Genomic DNA, 22845 nt, shown 5'->3' on the forward strand with positions numbered 1-22845 from the left:
TCTGCGTGTGTTCTGGGAAAGTTACTGTGATTTACTCCTCCTTTCCTGGTCACTGGTGTGGGTTGTGGTACTTGCCTTTGGGGTTTTCTAGTACTCCCAGCTCCCCTCTAGACACTACACTTGCATAGGTGGGGGACCAACTTTCGCATTCCACTTTCTTAGTATATAGTTTGTGCTCCCCCTAGTCCCATTTCTGACTATTGTGATTTTGATTAATTGCCCTGGTTTCTAACTGTTTTATGCCTATTTATGCATACTAGTGTATATAATTTGTGTATGTCTTACCTCCTAAGGAAGTATAGTCTCTATGGTATTTTTGGTATTTGTGTCACCAAAATAAAGTACCTTTATTTTTGTTACACTGAGTAATTTCTTTCATGTGTGTGAGTACTGTGTGACTACGGTGGTATTGCATGAGCTTTGCATGTCTCCTAGATAAGCCTTGGCTGCTCATCCACAGCTACCTCTACAGAGCCTGGGTTCTAGACACTGCCTACACTACACTAATAAGGGATAACTGGACCTGGTGTAAGGTGTAAGTACCATAATTACCCACCACATACCAGGCCAGCCTCCTAAAATATGCCTATGAATGGAGTGCAGAACTAAAGTCTTAAGCTATTAAAGGTGGTAAGTGTTTGTGGAAAATTTTTCCCAAAAATTATTTCTGGGAGAGAATTGCCATCTAAAGTGTATTTTTTCAGGTCCAAGATGGCGACCGGAGCAGCGGCTTGAATCAGAGCTCTGCACTCTGCTGGGAAAATATCCTGATCCACGACGTTTGCTGGGCCTTTTCACCCACTCGTGCCCATCCCGACCCTCCCTTGCTGACTCGAGACCTGGCCATTGGGTGCTGCGGAGTGGGGGGACCATCGGCTGTTGAACCGGGCCCGAACACGTCCTTACAGCGAGACCTATCAGTCCGCTTTCCAATGACCCAGCCATCCCTGATCGGCTCTGTACCCGGCGGATCGCTGCGGGGGAGCAGTGGAGGTGGGCGAGGCGGTAGGACCACTGGCTGTTTGACCGGGCCCAGGAGTGCCCTCGGGACGCGGTCTGTCAGCCCTTGCGGGGCTTCTTGAAGGAGGACGAGTGAGGGCACCTGGCCCAGGAGGTGAGAAGCTGCGGGGCTCCCCTAAAGTAACGGGGCTCACTGCTCCTACGCCAGTAATCAGATTGGGTGCTCCTATGATCCGGTGAGACCTGACGACGATGGCAGTAATGCATGGTTAAATGGCGCACTGGAGCAGGGTGGTCCTGAGATACGTGGAGGTGCGTTGCCTCGTGCGAATATAGACTATTTCTCTGCAACATCGTACCAGTTACAGCATTGATGCGGGCAAGCTAAACAGAGCCAACTTGTATGACCTGGGAGTTAATTGGAGGCTACCGCCCACATCCTGGCTGTGTCAATTGGTTGTCCCCAGACCACTTACTTGAATCTTGGAGTGTGGTGAGCGACAGGGGGATCGTGGGTGCTCTGGACGCTGGTGCAATCGCTGGGCACGCCGTGTTCCCCTGAGGGTGGACTCTATCATACGCCCTGGGGGTAATCATCCAGTTTGTCATTCTGTGAGTCAGTCGTTGGGGTGGACCCAACTACCAAGTAATCAGATGGGCAAACTGAAATCGACCAGAACGCCCACTGTGGGAATGGCTACCCCAAATACTCCTGCTGTATTGAACGGGACAACATATGCCCTGCAACAAATGGAAGCCACCCTTCAGAATCAGACTTCTCAATTTGACAAAGTGTTACAAACCATATTAGACACTAAAATCTCCCTAGAATCAAAAATTGATGCAGTTACGCAGGACGTTAATTTACTACGTGTGTACCACTGCAAACTGTCCAAAAGGCTTGGAGAAGCTGAATCAGACATAGCGGCATGTTGCCCGGCAATCCAGGAACTGCAGGACCACATGCGACAACTGAGTACAGAGGTGACCTCACTACAGTGCAGAGCTGAAGATTGTGGAAGGGAGACCAAGGCGCAATAATATCCACTTGGTGGGGTTTCCAGTGCGAGTGGAAGGTCCCAACGTTGAGCTGTTTCTGGAAAAATGGCTCATAGAAATGATCTTGCTAGATAAGGTGCTGAAATTCTTTTCAATAGAGCGGGCCCACAGAGTGCCGGGCAGACCGCCTCCACCTGGTGCCCACCCGAGATCGTTGATAGCTCACCTCCTTAATTATCATGACAGAGATCTGGTGCTCCAACTCTTCTGGACACATGGGCCATCGAAAATTCGAAGAAGCGAACATTACTGCCTACCCCAATTTCATGGCGGATGTTAAAAAAAAAACACAGCTACTTCTTTATGGCAAAACAACGTCTCTGTGAACACAACCTCAAGTACACCCTCCTATATCCAGAAAAATTGCGAGTGCAAGATGGTGCAAAAATTCATATATTTACGACCTCAGAAGATACTAGGACCTGGCTCCATGCCAAGGGCCTGGCTGAGCCATCGCATAAGGTGGACACTGTGGAGCAATGGCTGACCCCCAAGAGGAAATGCAAACGTTGCACAGGGATGGGAGCTAAACCCATGCCAGCACAAGTAGTGTAGGAACGGTCTCGGGCTCTCCTTGAGGCTACGCAGTTCACCTCCAACTCATTTGCAACACTTAGGGGGTCCCCAGACTCGGATCCCGAACGGAGAGATCAGAGTGATTCTGAGAACTCTAACCAAGGGCCGCCACTCACTCCTAATTCGGCTGATGACCTCAGAGGCCACATTCTTTTGTTTAAGCTCCAAGTTTGTTGGTACTGTCTATTCAACCTCAAGGAAGAAAGTCTGCACTATATGGAGCCTCAGGTCACGTGCACTGAAATAACTCCTAGGGGAACGCAGGTCCCTACAGGTTGATGGCATTGTTCATTTGTTATGCCACGGACACCCCCATACTATTTCATTGTGGCTGCCTATGGTCTGAGGCATAATCTTGGTGGCTTGCCTGTGGGAACCGGGCTCCATAAACAAGCATGGACTGGTGGGAAGGTCCAGCTCATCATCCGGTGAGCCAAGTGCATGGGCTGGCACGCATCGCACCCATCCCCCTTGAACTATACCGTATGGACCAGTTGACCCTAATGCCTGTTGCCAGGCCACGATGTTATAGTTTAATGTTGCTTTTAAAGTGTTCTCTTTAGTCCTTGTTAGGCCATAATTTGTCCTTATTTCGGTCTGCTGCTTTTACTTTGTTATTGCCACTGTTCAACGCATGTGAATTAAGAGCTGAGAAGGACGGAAGATACATGATTTGGGGTAACGCATCAAATAGAGTGCACATCATCCTCATCAGAATAGAAAAGGGGCGGAGGCAAGTGAACCCAGGACACTCCTGGACTATTATAAACACATGGCTACACAAGCGCAAACATTTACGACACGTGATAACATGGAACGTACAGGGTATGGCAACACCACATCGTATTCATACATACTTGAAACATCATCAAGTACATATATCTGTGGTACAGGAAACACACATATCAGAGGCCACCCATAAGAAGCTGCGCTCCAACTGGAAGGGGCAAGTATTTGGTACTGTGACATCATCCTTTGCGCGAGGCGTGATAATATGGGTTGCACCTGGAGTACCCTATGTGGCGGACCACACACAGGTAGATCCTAATGGTCAGTACGTCTTAACTGAAGGCCATCTAGATGGTACACCTTTGACACTCATAGGAGTTTACATGCCCAATGTCAATCAGGGGAGCTTCCTAAAAACACTGACACCTGGTATGTTTCGAGACCCAGCTGGGGACAGTTTATGGGGTGGTGACTTAAATTGTGTACCTGATTTTATACTAGATCTATCCCTAATCCCACTACCAAGCACGCTTAATAGACAGACAGCCCACGAGTTTGCAGTCTGGAGGTCAGAAAGCAGATTATATGATTTATGGCGGCAGGGACACCCAATGGTTCGCGAATACTCCTTTTATTTCCCGGTCCACGATTTGCACACTAGAATAGACTTGTTGTTGGCACCTGTGGCCACGATTCAAAGAGTACACAGTTCTGCTTACCTGGCTCGCACCATGTCTGATCACTGCCCCTTAAGGGTGGTTCTATGCTGGGGCCGACTGATTTAGAAAAATACCGACTTGACGCTTGCGGTGGAAGCACTGTCGGACCCCCCTTTCCGTAGGGTACTAGCTGAATGCATATCCACATACTTTGCACAGAACAATAACTCAACACCTTACCGTGCCACTGAATGGGATGCACACAAAGTAGTGGTGCGCAGCCACTGCATGGCTGCTTCCTTGGGCATTAGACAGGTACTGCTCCGTGAGGTGTCTACATTGGAAGCTAGGCTGCGTGATAAGGAGGTGGATGTAGTCAATGGGAAGGATGACTCTGAGAGCCTTTGTGAAATACGAGCTAACTACAGGGAAGCAGATGCTCGGCTAGGCACATATGACTACAGGCACTATATGACAAGACAGTACGTGGAGGGAGACAGATTGGGCCACCTACTGGCATGGCTGTTACGTTATACGTCACAGCGCTCCCCCATTGGGGCAATCAGACTAGACTCAGGCACAGTGGTCAATACACAGGGGGCCATAAACACTGCCTTTTACACCTACTATCAATTACTATACGCGGCCACCCCAGCGCCCACACCGGGGCAAATGTTCACCTTTCTAGACACATTACCCCTTCAGCATTTACAGCCAGAGCAAATACATGCATTTGATGGTCCCATTAGTATACAGGAGGTCCGTACTGCTTTAATCCAAATGGCCCGTAACAAAGCTCCGGGCACGGATAGCCTGCCCGTTGAATACTATGCAGCAAATGCGAACCACCTTTTGCAGCCCATGCTTGTTATGTTCAATGAAGCACATGCATCGGTTCATCTACCGGAATCAATGCGTGAGGCCCTCATAGTATTCTTACCGAAGGCTGGCCGTGACCCCCCAGACGTGTTCTCCTATCGCCCACTTTCCCTACTGAATATAGACTGCAAAAGTCTGGGGAAAATACTGCCTAACAGACTTGTCCCCTTAATCCCTCATTTGATACACGAGGACCAGTCTAGCTTCATCCCTGGATGGAGCACCTTCCTGAATATAAGAAGACTTCTTTGCCTCTTCCACAGCTCCACAGGGATAAATCGCCGCAGTCTGGCCATATCCTGGGATATTGAAAAAGCGTGCAACACCTTAAATTGGGACTTTCTCACCACAATCAAACACAAGATGGCCTTTGGACCAGGGTATATGTCCTGGATCACCACTCTATACTCTAACCCGATGGCTCGAGTTAAGACAGGGCAAATGATCTCAGACAAATTTTCTATACACCGGGGCACCAGGCAGGGATGCCTGCTCTCTCCTTTATTGTTCGCAATAGTGATGGGGCCCCTGGCAGCCCAATTACGTTAGAGAGCACATCTGTGGGGCATATCGGAACTTCAAACATTTCACATCATCTCCTTATATGGAATGCAGATGATGCCTTAATATATTTGCGGGACCACACCACCTCAGTCCTGGAGGTTATATCCTTGTTAGACTCCTTTGTCGAAATCTCCGGGTTGAGAGTAAATTGGACTAAGTCCTGTATATTCCCATTATCACCTGTCCCCATGGATAGACAGCCTACTCTTCCAGACTATCTCCTACTGTGGTGCCACACCACCTTTAAATACTTAGGGATACAAATATATCACTCAATGAAAGACCTGAGGGAGGGCAACATTGATCGGGCTATCTGCTCCAAACGAGGCTCACTTTCATTCTGGGGTCACTCCCACTGTTGCCCATGGTAGAGTGGCCATATCCAAAATGCTGATCCTCCCTAAACTATTATATTACTTTGCGGCGTTGCCAATTTTACTTTCTCTATCCTTTTTTAAAATGCTGCAGAGTTTATTAACTGATTTACTATGGGGGAAGGACAGATGGCGCATGGCGTTGACCACGGCGCAGTGCCCACAGGACACCGGTGGCCTGGGTATGCCCAATCTTGAACTCTACTACGCTGCCACACAATTGCAGTGGCCACTCCAATGGTTGCAGGACCATCGCACGGCGGAACAAAGTGTCATATCCAACTTACTAACCCAGACTCCAATATTCACATGGTTGTCTGATAGAACACGGCCCACTCTTCGTGGCAACATCCTGATGGATGCAGCCAAAACATGCTGGCTGAGATACATTCATGGCAATCAGCCCAACATACCGTACTCACCACTGATACCAATCTCCCACCTACCTAAGGCCCCTGTCATGCTTGAACATCACAATATGGCTCAGTGGTGGGTTGCTAATCTCGAGAGGGTAGGAGATTTTTTTTAAACAAACACGCTACTAATGTTTGCTGAAATAAAGGACACTACGGAACTACACTCAGGCGCTTTTCTGACATACTGTGTAATAAGACACCTAATACAGGAAACGTGGAACATGGGGGACACGGAACCACAATCATCCCAGTTACTTACATTGATATTATCAATAACTGAAACCAAAAACATAATATCTAGGCTGTACAGCATCTTGTTAACTGCTGCTTGCCAGAGCTTAGAGACCGCTCAAGCTTGCTGGGATGAGGTATTTACTACCCCCTTGTCGCAGAGTGCCAGGGCCACAGTGCTTTCTACTGTTAAACAAGTCTTACACAACCCTAGGTTCCGTTACACCCTATTCAATTATTTACACCAATCCTATCTTTCTCCATCACAAATTAAGCGCATTTTTCCCAAGATGGAATCTACATGTCCCCGATGTGCAGCACCGGAAGTAAACTTTTATCATATGGTATGGGACTGCCCACCATAATTAACAGCTTGGCGACAAATAATCGAGACTACGGCTGAAATAACTAACCATGCTCTAGTACCCAACCCAGAGCCCTGTCTATTAGGATTACGCCAGCCTGCTAAAGGTGACAAGCAACTTCACAGATTCATTGACCTTGCATTTATAACATTCAAGCGCCTAATTGCTACACATTAGAAAGCGACCTACACTCAAACTCACATGAAATGGCTACAGGACTTATTACAGTGGTCCCATGCGGAGGCGCAGATGTTGGGCCAACTGCAGACCAGAGTCTTAACAAGAGGTAGTTGTGAAATGTGGGATGCTTTCATTATAAAGTTAGAACCAAAAAACGACATGCGATCCCCTTGAGCACGTAAGCGTGCCTAAACTACATCCTGCACATATTATATTAACTCAGTTGGTCAGGTAACCATGGGCCTTTATCTTAATATCTCAAGGTCCCCCACTACCAACAGAGTGATCGGCTGAACAGGACCTAGATTACGAGATATTATTACATACGCTCCCCAAGAACAGCTAGCAATACAGCTTGTTCCCCTGCTTCATGTCTCCCAATGGGTAGATGTTAGTTAGACTTTTCATCCTTGGCGTGGTCTCCCTTAACTTTTTGCCTCTGTTTCCCAGGTTGTTGATGTGTGCTGGACTCTGATTTTGCTGTTTTGTTACTCTGGGAACTTTACCACTGCTAATCAGTGCTAAAGTGCAAGTGCTCCTTTACAAAATGTGTATGTAATTGGCTTATCCGTGATTGGCATATTTGATTTACTAGTAAGTCCCTAGTCAAGTACACTAGAGGTGACCAGGGCCTGTAAACCAAATGCTACTAGTGGGCCTGCAGCACTGGTTGTGCCACCCACATAAGTAGCTCTGTAATCATGTCTCAGACCTGCCAATGCAGTATCTGTGTGTGCAGTTGTAACTGTGAATTCGATTTGGCAAGTGTACACACTTGCCAGGCCTAACCCTTCCCTTTTCTTACATGTCAGACCCCCCTAAGGTAGGCCCTAGCTATCCCTAAGGGCAGAGTGCAGTGTATGGTTAAGGTAGGGCATATAGGTGGTCATTCTGACCCTGGCGGTCTTTGACCGCCAGGGCGGAGGACCGCGGGAGCACCGCCGACAGGCCGGCGGTGCTCCAATGGGGATTCCGACCGCGGCGGTAAAGCCGCGGTCGGACCGGCACCACTGGCGGGGTCCCGCCAGTGTACCGCGGCCCCATTGAATCCTCCGCGGCGGCGCAGCTTGCTGCACCGCCGCGGGGATTCCGACCCCCCCTACCGCCATCCAGATCCCGGCGGTCGGACCGCCGAGATCCGGATGGCGGTAGGGGGGGTCGCGGGGCCCCTGGGGGCCCCTGCAGTGCCCATGCCACTGGCATGGGCATTGCAGGGGCCCCCGTAAGAGGGCCCCTACATGTATTTCACTGTCTGCTGCGCAGACAGTGAAATACGCGACGGGTGCAACTGCACCCGTCGCACAGCTTCCACTCCGCCGGCTCGATTCCGAGCCGGCTTCATCGTGGAAGCCTCTTTCCCGCTGGGCTGGCTGGCGGTCTGAAGGCGACCGCCCGCCAGCCCAGCGGGAAAGTCAGAATTACCGCCGCGGTCTTTCGACCGCGGAACGGTAACCTGACGGCGGGACTTTGGCGGGCGGCCTCCGCCGGCCGCCAAGGTCAGAATGAGGGCCATAGTCCTGACAGTGGAATATTGCTAAATTTGTTTTTCACTGTTGCAAAGCCTGTCCCTCTCATAGGTTAACATGGGGCCTACCTCTAAATCTGATTAAAGCGGATGGACATGTGGAGTTTGGGGTCTCTTAGCTCAAGCTGATTTTAAGATTTTGTGTTTGAAAATGCCACTTTTAGAAAGTGTGCATTTTCTTGCTTATACCATTTCTGTGACTCTGCCTGTTTGTGGATTCCCTGTCTGGGTCAGTTCGACAGTTGGGCTGGTTGCACCTTACACTAGACAGTGACACAAAGGGAGTATGGGTGTAGCCTGCATATCCTGATGAGCCATCTGTGCTAGGAGGGAGGGGACGAGTGGTCACTCACACCAGAAAGGGCTGTACCTCCTCTCAAACAATGCAGTCTCCAACCCCCTGGTGGGTGTCAGGGGCCTGGCCTGGGCAAGGCAGGATTTCACATCCAAGAGAGACTTTGCTTTGAAGTAGGTCTACTTCAAAGGAGAAATCGGGTATAAAAAGGGCACCCAAAACCACAGACTTTAGAACACTTCTGGAAACAAAGAGGAACCTCTGCCTGGAGAAGAGCTGAGGAAGAAGAGCTGCCCTGCTTGTGCCTGTGTTTTGTGGCACTATCCTGCAGTTGCTACTTCTGCCAGAGTAAGAGGGCAAAGACTGGACTTTGTGTGCCTTCCATCTTGTGAAGCTCTCCAAGGGCTTGATTTAGAGCTTGCCTCCTGTTGTTTGAAGTCTCAGGGACAGCAAAGACTTCTCTCTGTCAGCACCTGGAGTCTACTCTGCCCTGTGGTGCCCATCCAGTTCCTGAGACCCTGAAAGGAGAAGCTGGCAGCCTAAGAGGAAGAAATCCACGCACAGAGCTCCATGCGGGGAAAAGATCGACGCGACTCCGATCTGCGGCTGGGAAATCGACGCGCCCCCGGCTTTGCAGCGGAAAATCGACGTTCGCCTGTAACGCGTCCAAAGAATCGATGCACAGAGCTGGAGAAACGACATGCAGCATCTCTGACGGAGACCTGCGTTGCATGGTTTTCGGATCATCGTGCAGCTGGATTTCTGACACAAACACCGCTGGATGTGTAAAAACAACTTAAGGCCTGCCCGGACCCGAGAGCGCTGAACGGATCGACGCACATCTCTTCTGCGGAGAGAAGAAACGACACGCCCGACCTGATGAAAGGAGAAACGACGCAAGGTCTCGCTCGTGAGTGAAATCAACACATCTCAAGCCCTTTCTGACGCACACTTGCCCATGCAGTTATTGTTGACGCACCCAAGGTACATTTTTACACTAACAGTGTTTAAAACTACATGAAGACTCTTTTTGCTTTTTAATTGATAACATGACTTGTGTATTGTGGATTTTTGTTGTTTTGGTCTTGTTTTGTTTAGATAAATATTTTCTATTTTTCTAAACCTGTGTTGTGTCATTTTGTAGTGTTTTCATTAAGTTACTGTGTGTGTTGGTACAAATACTTTACACCTAGCACTCTGAAGTTAAGCCTACTGCTCATGCCAAGCTACCAAGGGGTTAAGCAGGGGTTAAGCACGGGTTGGCTGAGGGTGATTCTCTTTTACCCTGACTAGAGTGAGGGACCTTGCTTGGACAGGGGGTAACCTGACTGCAAACCAAAGACCCCATTTCTAACAGTAGAGATCACGCAGCTCATAATATGCCATTGATGTACACATTATCCTCTCCCCGGATGCATAATTATGTATCCCTGTGACAATTCACTGTTTCTAATACCTCCTCCTAGTGTAGAAGTCTTGGCATAGCGGCATAGTTCAATTTTATCGTTTATTGTATGTCTTCCCTTGTCGTAGCTTATTTTTGCATGTCACTGCATGGGTGAATGAAACCTAATAAAGAGATTTTTAGTGTATTTTTTCACAGATGTATTTCTAGAAAACTGTTTTTCATTTTCTCACATTTCTTTTTTAAAAAACGTCCCTGAAACTTGCATTTTGAGATACTATTGATATTTTGAATATAATGTCACACATTTTCTAGAGGAAAACTATGTAACTCTGTACACTGCACAACATTGGCAACAGTTTGTTTCTCTCCTGTAAAGCTGTTCAGATAGGGGATTATTGTTTACAAACTGCATTCACATTGCGTCATTGTCATCTTCAACTTTTTGTAATTGCATTTTTATTAAACCAAACCAAACCAAATCAAATCAAAAGAAAGCTTTATTTGATTTCTTATTATAAAATCATAAAAGCATACAGTCATAAAAATCCAAATACATAAGTCAAGACATTATATATATTAATGCTAAAAAAGGGATAATTCATTATTATATTATTATAACAATATATAAAACCATCAGTAACTTTCTACAATTCATCACCGCCCACAGACACTTTGCCATACTATAACATATATGAACAACTGTAAAAATAAACATGCAGTTCGGCATTGCCTAAAACAATAATACTTCAGAAGTGGCAGAATCGAATGCTTTATTAAATATTTATATTAATTACAAAATAAAACCCTATGCATTGTGCTTTTTTTTGAGCTATGATCATGGGGCAATTAGATAAATTCATGGACCAATTATTAGTCACCGGAAAGCTAATTAGCCATGAAATATGTCCATCCTAAAACAAATTACAATGAATCTGTGTTGAACGTTATGAACTTATTTTAAATACGGCTGTAAGTCAAAAGTAACCAGTGTTGTTGCATAAGGTTAAACAATCTGCTTTAAGTTGCCTCTCTACTAATATTAATTAAAATCCCTGGTTGGTCAAAATAATCTTGATGCTCGAAATCACTCATAAAATTTTTCACATACTTCAGTCATGTGAGCTAAAAGGCTGCGCCTGGCATTGTGCAATCCATCACAATCTCGCGATTAAGGGCAGCTTGCTCTGTGGTCTAAATCTTATCCCAAAGTAAGATAGGTAGTATTTTGACTAATTCATTTAAGAAGGAAAGGCCCAATTCAGCAAGACACGTACAGGTTGAGCACCTATCGGGCACTGCAAGTAGATATCTTAAAAAAGCATTCTCAGCCACTTGCAACAATAGTCAGAGTCCACCCACACCCCAGCTCCATATATTGCTGTTGATATACATATACATTTCAAGTTGTAAATAGTTCATAACTCCTTCACGGGTTTCCTTCCCAGTTTTCTAGTGAAATTACACAGTGCTGTAATGGTTTTGCTAAATTGAAGCTTCCTAGTGTTAACAGCCTGCCTCCAACCACCCTCCCCTATAAAACATTATGCTCAAATACGAGAATGTTTGTGTAAAGTCAATACTGATACTTTCAATGATCACATTCCTACATATCACTGGCTTTCTCCCCCACTTCATAACAAAGCTTTTCCCCTTATTGACAGAAAGCACTAAATTTTGTGTAAATTTCACAAATGTGGTCACCAACTGTTGCAGTCCAATGGGAGTAAGGCCATTAGTACAGTGTCGTCTTCATAGAGGAGGGCTAGAATTGAGCGGTGCCCAACTTGGGAAAGATCACTTCAATGCTCAGTCAGGACAAGCCCCAGATTATTTATGTAAATTGTAAATAGAAAGGGCCAGATGTAGGAAACACTTTGCGAGTCGCAAACGGCAAAATCTGCCGTTTGCGACTCGCAAATGCGTGTTTCCTATGCAGAAATGCATTTTGCGAGTCGTTACCGACTCGCAAAATGCATTTCCGAATCGCAAATAGGAAGGGGTGTTCCCTTCCTATTTGCGAGTCGCAGTGGTATGCAACTCCATTTGCGACCACGTACGCGGTCGCAAATGGAGTCGCAGTTACCATCCACTTCAAGTGGATGGTAACCCACTCGCAAATTGGAAGGGGTCCCCATGGGACCCCTTCCAGATTGAGACTGGACCCCAAAATATTTTTTCAGGGCAGGGAGTGGTCCAAGGGACCACTCCCTGCCCTGAAAAAACCGAAACAAAAGGTTTCCGATTTTGTTGAAATGCAGCTCGTTTTCCCTTAGGGAAATCGGGCTACATTTAAAAAAAAAAAAAAGCTTTATTGAAAAGGCAGGTCGCTAACATGGAGGCCTGCTGACGTCAGCAGGCCTCCATGTTAGCGAGTGCCTATACTCGCAATGGGGCCGCAATTTGCGACCCACCTCATGAATATTCATGAGGTGGGTCATTGCGACCCCATTGCGAGTTGCAGACGGTGTCTGAGACACCGTACTGCATAGCAATTTGCGACTTGCAAATTGCGAGTCTCAGGGACTCGCAATTTGCAAGTCGCAAATTGCTCTCTTCCTACATCTGGCCCAAAGGGTGGTAGCACGCATTCTTGCCTGACTCCTCTCTCTATGTTGAATTTCTGTGTAGATCCTCCCTTAATCCTATATCTCACCTTGGCCGTACTACCTACATGCAAATGTCTCAGAAAATCAACTAATGGAGGATCCACTTCAATATCATTCATGATGCTCCAAAGCTATTCATGAATCACACAATTGAAAGCTGATGTTAGATCTACAAAAGCCAAATATAAATTACTGTGTTTAATCTGAGTATATTTCCCTAAAAGTAGTGCCAAGTTGAGTCCCTGGTCAATCGTGCCAATGCCAGCTCAAAATCCATTCTGGAGGTCAGAGCTAATTCCCTTAGATTCGACCAATTCCTCTAATCTATTCAACAAAACATGCCCTGCTAACTAATGGGTAAAGTAATGCTATTGGGTGATTGCGATACCAGGCAGGATTAATTTGGTCCCCCTTCTTATATATAGGTACTATAAGAGATTCTGACCAAGTAGGTAAAGATCCTGTGCTAGAACAGGCACGTAAAACTGATGTTAACAGAGGTGCCCACAGAGGAATATTAGCCTTGTAAAGATCCACTGGGACACTATCTGGGCCAAGGGATCTTCCTCCTTTACTAACAACTAATGCTATAGTAACCTTCTCCACTGTAAATGAGATGTTAGAAAGGCTAAGAGGTGGTCTAGCAAGGGGTGATGTGTCAGTATCCAAATAGCTTTCTGCCCCGTGGGTTTTTATAGATGTCTGAAAAATAAGCAACCCACTCACATTCATTTATAGCAATCTCCAACCTAGGGCTATCATCAGATCTCAAAAAGGGGGCCAAAAACATAACAGTAAATACAACATCAGTAAAATCACCATAAACCAATAACTGTCCATAAAATATCAAATTAAATACAAAATTAAAATCTACAGTCCATCATAGCAGATCCTTCGAATTCCTCCGTTTAATAGCGCTAGCAAAAAAAGGTGTCTGATGGAATCAGGTAAGCTGATCTAAAAGCATTTTTAAGTGCAACAAGGCGGGTTTAACCTGAGTAAAGTGCTTCTCTTTTAACAAAAGAATAATACAGTTTTTTCATGCAAATTCAAATAAAAATGACAAAACATTATAACGTGCATAGTATCCTGTTTCAAAACCAGATCATAATTGCGAGGTTCCGGAGAACAATTCTTGTACCAACGCTTAGGGAACGCCAACAAGTGATGTTTCATATTAAGTCTAAATCTAGTCAATCAAAAACATTGATGAGAAGACAGTCCTCGGTTTAAATATGGTCTGAGAGTTGGTGAGGTTGACCCCCATAACGCGAAATCTAAGAAATGGTTTAGGCAACTCTGAACTTTCCCTTATGGACTTGGATAAATCCATGAAAGCTGTCTTTGTCCAAAGCAAGTCCACCTTCACAAACTTATCTGGTTTATTGAAACATTTCTGGTCACTATAATTCACTAAAAGATCTCTTGACAACAGAGAGCCTGGGAATTCTGCTAGATGCATTCAGAGCAAGACAGTCCCTTATTTTCAAGTGGTTTAACTCGGCTTCTGGCTTAAGCCAAACCAGATCCACTGTAAAAAGGGATGCCTTTTCACAATATCAGTAAGGAACCCAACACCCAAATCTTCAATAACTATGAAAGAGGCAAAATTGTTCAGAAGAAACAACAATTTCTTCAAAAGTCGGTTTGTACCCCCAGATATCCCTTCCATAAGTAGCAATAGAGACACATTTTGCTTCATAAATCTTTAAAATAGCTGCTAAAGGTCTATTGTTGAGTTTAGCAGCAAAATTGAGAATAGAAGAAACTGATCTTGTAACAATAATTAATCTAAAAGATCAAATAAATGATCAGGTTCCAGCAAAATCAAATAACAATCTAGATGTGGATCCGAGATAATCTTACTAATAATAGTAGAATTTACCTTACAACTCAAGATTTGGTGCATCTAGGGCCAAACACCATTACATGTGATTTTTTTTCAAATTCTTGATTCCAAAGAATCCATAAAAGGCACTAAGGAATTTAATGAAAGTTGAAAACCCAATGCTGTTCTGGCTAATAAGACTGTATCGTCTGCATACAATAGTGCATGGATGCCATCCGACATAGGACATAGCACGACCACCCTTCACAAAAATACCTTCTAGTTTATTGATATAGGGGGTATGAAAGGGGAGCTAGTCACCTTTTTAGCTTAAACAAAGAAGAGCACACTTCTCCCTCCCCATAACTCACTGAGGCCAATAACGTCTGAAGATCCCGCAAATAGATACAATATACAAAACAACACCTGTGGAGGTCATGATTCTCCACAGCTTGTCTCTATTGACACTGTTGAATGCAGAACTAAGGTCCATAAAGGCTACATGTCCCAATCACTTTGCAACTGTAGTGTATTTCTTAAAAATTAAGTAACGATTTAAGCACTGATTGCTGTCCCTAAGCCTGATCGAAAACCATAATGAATATCAGAAAGCAACTGATTCTTTGGAGCCTACATGGCCAATCTATACAAAACTATGCACTCCATAATCTTAACCTTTGAATCAATCAGGGAGATTGTCCTATAACAACAAGGATCAGTCTTATCACTCCTTTTTATCAACAGGTACTATCAGAGACAGAGACCAAGCATTGGGGAGACCTTTTAACACTGCAAAGTTAATAATATTAGTAAAGAATGGAGCTCAGAGCAAGACTTCTTTTTGAAACAAGCCAACTGGCACACTGTATGGACCAGGAGCATTATTTTAGAGGCATTATTAATCACCTCTGTTACCTCTTCAACCATAATCAGCAGACAGGAATCTACAGATGCACTAAGAGGGATATGATTTCATAGCACACAGCGAGGAAGGTCACATAGCCCTCCAAAGTGACAAACCATTTACCCACAGGAATGTGAGCATACATGATGTTTTCCTGAATGGATGAAAAAAGGGAGCGATTGACAATTTCCAAAAAAAGGGCCGTATTTGTTAAGCCATTGGCATTCCACAACTGTTCCCAAGCCTCTTGCTGAAGGAGTCTTTTCCTAACTTTAACTGCTCATTTATAATTAGCTCACAAGCTGTCACCTCAGACCAAAACCTAAGTTGTCTTTTCAAAGCATGAGACAGATTACAATGCGCTTTTGAATAAGAGTGATCACATCAACAACAAACTGTAGCTTAAATGGGCTTTGGTGGTATACGCAACAACTTCTTCACATTCATACAGACCAGCTTATGAAAATTCAAAATTGCCAGAGGTGTAGAAGAATCACTCAGACAGACCTCAAAATCTGTTGAACAACGAGTCTCTAGTTCTTTGTGGTTTGAGCTGTATGTAACTTTGATCCATCCTAGCCTCAGTCCCTCATCTATGACACTTCCCTCGCTTGAGGCCCACCCGGTGGCCTTACTAGGAGAATAATTCCAGGCCAGGACAACCCTCAGTGGGTTATGATCACTATGAGAGTCCCATATTACATTGTGCTCAGAGATGGAAGGTACAAGTGGTGCTTATTCCAAAATATAATCAACACTGGGAACAGCAGTTCATATAGAACATAGGTGCAAATTAAAATCACCCTCCAAAACCACTGGTATAGAAAAAATAAAAAATTCTCTAAAATCCCTTAGACTTGTGTTCAAAATATTAAAATAATCAGAGTTCTACATCAAGCCATGTGAATTATACAAATTAATGACCATCAATTTGACAGAGTTTGAAAAGGTAAGTAGTATAGCCAGCAAATTGGAAGAGTTAGTATATATTTTCTCAATTTTGCAAATCAAACGAAGATCAATCAATACAGGGAGTGCAGAATTATTAGGCAAATGAGTATTTTGACCACATCATCATCTTTATGCATGTTGTCTTACTCCAAGCTGTATAGGCTCAAAAGCCTACTACCAATTAAGCATATTAGGTGATGTGCATCTCTGTAATGAGAAGGGGTGTGGTCTAATGACATCACCACCCTATATCAGGTGTGCATAATTATTAGGCAACTTCCTTTCCTTTGGCAAAATGGGTCAAAAGAAGGACTTGACAGGCTCAGAAAAGTCAAAAATAGTGAGATATCTTGCAGAGGGATGCAGCACTCTTAAAATTGCAAAGCTTCTGAAGCGTGATCATCGAACAATCAAGCGTTTCATTCAAAATAGTCAACAGGGTCGCAAGAAGCGTGTGGAAAAACCAAGGCGCAAAATAACTGCCCATGAACTGAGAAAAGTAAAGCGTGCAGCTGCCACGATGCCACTTGCCACCAGTTTGGCCATATTTCAGAGCTGCAACATCACTGGAGTGCCCAAAAGCACAAGGTGTGCAATACTCAGAGACATGGCCAAGGTAAGAAAGGCTGAAAGACGACCACCACTAAACAAGACACACAAGCTGAAACGTCAAGACTGGGCCAAGAAATATCTCAAGACTGATTTTCTAAGGTTTTATGGACTGATGAAATGAGAGTGAGTCTTGATGGGCCAGATGGATGGGCCCGTGGCTGGATTGGTAAAGGGCAGAGAGCTCCAGTCCGACTCAGACGCCAGCAAGGTGGAGGTGGAGTACTGGTTTGGGCTGGTATCATCAAAGATGAGCTTGTGGGGCCTTTTCGGGTTGAGGATGGAGTCAAGCTCAACTCCCAGTCCTACTGCCAGTTCCTGGTAGACACCTTCTTCAAGCAGTGGTACAGGAAGAAGTCTGCATCCTTCAAGAAAAACATGATTTTCATGCAGGACAATGCTCCATCACACGCGTCCAAGTACTCCACAGCGTGGCTGGCAAGAAAGGGTATAAAAGAAGGAAATCTAATGACATGGCCTCCTTGTTCACCTGATCTGAACCCCATTGAGAACCTGTGGTCCATCATCAAATGTGAGATTTACAAGGAGGGAAAACAGTACACCTCTCTGAACAGTGTCTGGGAGGCTGTGGTTGCTGCTGCACGCAATGTTGATGGTGAACAGATCAAAACACTGACAGAATCCATGGATGGCAGGCTTTTGAGTGTCCTTGCAAAGAAAGGTGGCTATATTGGTCACTGATTTGTTTTTGTTTTGTTTTTGAATGTCAGACATGTATATTTGTGAATGTTGAGATGTTATATTGGTTTCACTGGTAATAATAAATAATTGAAATGGGTATATATTTGTTTTTTGTTAAGTTGCCTAATAATTATGCACAGTAATAGTCACCTGCACACACAGATATCCCCCTAACATAGCTAAAACTAAAAACAAACTAAAAACTACTTCCAAAAATATTCAGCTTTGATATTAATGAGTTTTTTGGGTTCATTGAGAACATGGTTGTTGTTCAATAATAAAATTAATCCTCAAAAATACAACTTGCCTAATAATTCTGCACTCCCTGTATAAGGAAACCACCACTTGCTCTCCCAAAGGTCCCTGGAGTAGCAGGAGTAAAAATAGAACAAAGAACCCTCCCAATAAAAGGTGTTTGGGCCGGCTAAAGTTTCCTGTAACAAAGGATGCTGTAACCTTTTAAAAAGGAGTGATAGCTCAAACCATCTTTTTGGGCTCAATAACTGCAATATTTCAGCTAGGAATTTCAAAAGCATCTAAGGATTTATCCTTACAAAAATCATCAGACACCACAGATTGAGCCATAGTACAGTCTTACAAACCTCATAAATGGGTGCTAAAAAGCCACATTCTTCAGAGTGCCTGGGGGTTGAAATTGAGTTCTATTTGTACCACCAGGAGCAATCTTCTCCCGTAAATCTGTAACTAAAGAATTCACCTGCATGGTATATTCGTTAAATGAAAGATTAGGCCTATAAAAATAACCTAAAGAAAGCACCTGGATTGGGGTGCAACCAGGTAGCGGAGGGGTGAAACAACCACCATGCAGGCTGATCCAAATATACTAAATATCCTACTACACAACCTCCCTGTAAGGTATCAGACCCTCTCCCAGCCTATGTTACCCTTCTTACCATGTTTATACATTAGAATGAGGGAACTCTGTTAGTTCTGAGGTCAAGCCAATGTAACACTTTGTTTTTCAACAGACAGTAATTTTTTGTACAACCAGGTCTAAGCTGAGGTACGTTTTCAAGGACCTTGACAAACAGGGTAGCATCAGGTGGTAAGTCCAGTGTCCCACTAGGAGGGTAATTATTAGATGAAAAGTGAGGCCCAACACCATTTGCAAAACATCTTTATTTATAGAAGTAGATCAGCCAAGGACCCCTTTAGTAGTGAAGTATATCCCACAATTAGTAACAGCAGTTCTAAAGGGGTTCATGGGAAATGTGTCTAGAGGCACAATTGAAGTCTTTCCACCAGGCATCACTGAGCAGGCAGTTCCAGAAATCGGTTGAGGGCCTACTTAGAAACCAGAAACAGAAGAAGAAATAGATAATAACTCGGGCAAGAATGAGCTCTACTAGTGCCAGTCTGGTTGATAATATGATTTAGCAACACCTGACCCTAGACAGAGCATTTGATTTTGGCCAATCTATAAACAACTATCAAAGGAGTTAGTATTAGAGATTCAGTCTTCCTAAATGACACATCCAACCTAGAATCCCAGTGCAAGACAGTAATCAGAGAGTAAGTCCACTTCCGCCCCCAAACACTTTACAGGTCTAGGTTTCAATACAGAACAAGTTCTTTTATCTTTTTACAGTTAATGAAGATCAATAATACCCTGGGACTCAGTTTGATGGACATCAGCAACAACATTCAAATAATTCCATTTATTTAAAGTGGGTGTACGGCCTTCAATAAATCTATTCTTGGAAGCAATACCTTCCAGTTTTCCCTATGTTTTATTTGGCCAACAGAGGTCTACACAGGACTTCCCCCCTAAACAAGCATCAGTTCAGAACAGCATGCTACTGTTTGCAGACGATAACAGCCCTGCAACATAAAAAAAACAAAATTGCACAGTGCACTTCTGCCCACCTCTCACAAACTCCACTCTCCTTGAAAAAAAAGCCTGCTGAGGCTGCCGCTGATACTCTGGGGTGTTTTTACACCACTTAATGGACATTCACTACTTGGAACCCCCAAAGAAGACCTGGAAACTCACTTAGTGCAGAGGTATTCAGCTCACCTTCAATGCTACCATGTGATATTGGGTCTTCACAGGGTGACCGTGTGAAAGGATGCAATACTGTGAACGTCATGGGTGGCACAGTGTGAGTTAGCATTTCTGCTATTCCCAGGACCCCAGAGCTACCTTGCCACCGTCTTCAACACATTGGACCATGCAGATGACAGAGCAAGGAAGGGGTTAAAATTACTCGGGGTGGGTAAAAGTCAATGTGGTTGGGATTAATGGGAAGCACTAATTCTGCTGAAAAAAGACATGTGAGGAGGTATTGCAGAATTTATTGCTGTCCAAGTTTATAATTATTATGATTGATAGTCTCAAGAAACTTTGTTGGTCCTATAAATTGCTCATTACAACTGCAAATTTATAAAAACAAATTATAAGACACATATTTCTGTTTAGGAGAGATTAGGATCTATTTGTGAAATGTATACTGTAAAAATATACATTAGGAACTGTGAAATAAACACTCACAATCTGAATTCGATTATTATTCCTTTTACATTACCAACTCAAGCTTGCATACAATCACCTCTGTGCTTATTAAAAAATTTGTTTAACTGCTGAAAGAAAATGTATATTGAATTGTGTTAACAACAAAGGATACGTGTGACTACCTATGAATATGTGATAATAAGAGATTACAACTTCTTTGATCGAAGGTAGTCTGGCCAGCTGTTGAAGGCCTGGAAAAAATCCCACTTGAAGAAAAGTTAGCTATGCCCCACTATCTACCTGTCAGTTGGCCCTTCAGTGCTGAGAATAACATTATCCTGCAAAAATCATGCTGTCAAATGAAAGCAGACTATGGTGGACCAACATGTGATAATATGGTGATAATACGGTCAAATGTTAACTAGATGCAAGGACGCTTTCTACAAACCTTGGAATAATTTGTGCCACTTCTTCCAAACAAATGCGAAGAGTTTCATTTTGTAAATATTCTGATATTTTCCCAGATTCAATAACATGCTGTCCAATCATCTGAAAAATATACATGCATAAGCGTTAAATTTATGGTTGTGCAGCATATTGACTTTCATTACGATCGATTATGAAAACCCCTTCCTAAACTCACTGTCTTTCACCACCTAGGAAATTAAGGCTCACATGGAAAGATGCCTTCAATGGTGGGCGACGGAAGATGGTGCAACCTCTGCTAACATACCCATACCGAAGTGCACTTCCTCTGTCTGAGTGCACCATGCCTTCCTATATGTTATTTTACTTTTTCAGGACACATGGGTTCAGTCCCGGAATCGTAAAATAGCTGCCAAACATCTTTCTTTGATGCGAGAGAGCCAATCAGATCTTTTTCTGTTGGTCCTCCTGTACTATCAGGGCCGGCTTTAGAGCGGTGCAGCCGCACTTGGGGCCATATGTATGAACACATTTTTCCATAGACATAGAGTGGGTAAAACCCTTTGATACAACTGGCCCTTGGTGCTGACCTGGATTGGGGGCGCTGTGTTTATCAATGACTTACGAAACTTGAGATTTAATAATACCTGCCTAAAAGTTTGGTGTACATGTAGCCTTCAGGAAACAATTAAATTGTCAAAATACCTCTTGTGATTAATGTTCCTGCCAAGGAGAGAGATGGGAGTTTTGTCTATTGCCAGCTTTAACTCGCCATAAAGTAGCACAGAGGGTTAATATACCTGACGCATAGAAAAGAACAATCTTTTTGTGGATAGCTGAGTGGATAAGTAAAGCCAGCCTTTACAAGCACTTTAAAACAAATGAATGTATGTGAAAGGGTGGCTATGGAGAAATCAGGGGCACATTTGCTGGGTGGTAGTCAGGGAATCCGATGAGGTGCTCATGGGGTGGGGGTGCCAAAAAAGAATGTCGCACAGGGTGCCATCAGCACTAAAGCCAGCCCGTGCACTATCAACACCTGATATAGATATACACTTTAAACCTTACTTTTTCAAAAAATATTGAATGGATTTACATCAAATCACAAATAGCACACTTTCTTGGTAAAGATCTCTCTTATGGCCAACTTTGGTATAATTCAGTTTAGCCCTTTTGGCTGTAGGTGTTTCTAAAGCTCCTGTGGGAAATTGCATGGGGAAGACTAATTTGGGACCCCACTTTTTCTCATCCCATTTAACTAACTGCCCCAAAACTTTCCAGGAAGGAACTGAGTGGATGAGCCTTAATTTGGAAAGAATTTTGAAGATTGATGAATCAGCACCAAAGTTATTAGCAAACCAAAAAAATCTATTTCCTATCTACATATATATAGCTATAGACAGGTTACATAGAAAGTCAGAAGTAATAGTTATACTTATAGTAATACTTATGTTAAGAAACTGTAACTCGTTGCCTAAAGTTACTTTCTGGCACAGGTTATAACTTCTTCAGATAAGCATAATTATAACTATAATTGCTGGATTTCTATGGTTTTGTATGGGTAAAACGTCAACCTAAGTATAACGTCCCTGTAACCTTTGTGTTTTTCAGTGAATTTCTATGTTTTTTTCAACAAAAAGTGATATCATTACTACATGTTAATACACCACCTGCAGAGCACAGCTTATGGCTGTGCGCGGTGGAGGTTGGTTGCAGGGCGCATGGCCTTCGGGTAGGTGCAGCATGGGGTTCAATGCAGGAGGTGTCATTTTTTTCCATCTTTTAGGATCGCAGATCCTGTGCGAGTTTACACTGGGGGGACAAACTGAGCCTTGCAGTGGATCCACGGATCGGCGCAAAAAAAGTGGGTCATTTTGTGCCCATGTGGGGTCCTTAAGGGACCCCTCCATGGGTTCTATGGGATCAGGATATCTGTAACCTGACCCCTTATACTTTTTGCACTCTTTTCTCCCACCCCCGAGCCAACGCGAGAAATAAAATAGCAGCTGCAACTTGTTAATCAGGTTGCGGCCAAGCAATCAGGGCCTTGCTTTTAACCTGGATCCGCAAATCCTCTGAGAGTGGATCCTCAAATACATGTTAATCCAACCACGTCTGCAATCAGC

General features: G+C 44.0%; 1 protein-coding gene across 2 annotated transcripts in view; it reads right to left on the reverse strand.

The window, feature by feature from the left end:
- EXOC3L4 (exocyst complex component 3 like 4) overlaps positions 1–22845 on the reverse strand; it is a 584807-nt gene that overhangs the window by 267931 nt on the left and 294031 nt on the right. For both annotated transcript variants that reach the window (XM_069207295.1, XM_069207294.1), the window contains exon 6: positions 20742–20842. In XM_069207295.1, coding sequence (XP_069063396.1) covers positions 20742–20842 — 101 coding nt within the window. The remainder of the gene's footprint in view (positions 1–20741; positions 20843–22845) is intronic.

Source organism: Pleurodeles waltl, chromosome 9, assembly GCF_031143425.1.
Source record: "Pleurodeles waltl isolate 20211129_DDA chromosome 9, aPleWal1.hap1.20221129, whole genome shotgun sequence".
Taxonomy (NCBI): domain Eukaryota; kingdom Metazoa; phylum Chordata; class Amphibia; order Caudata; family Salamandridae; genus Pleurodeles; species Pleurodeles waltl.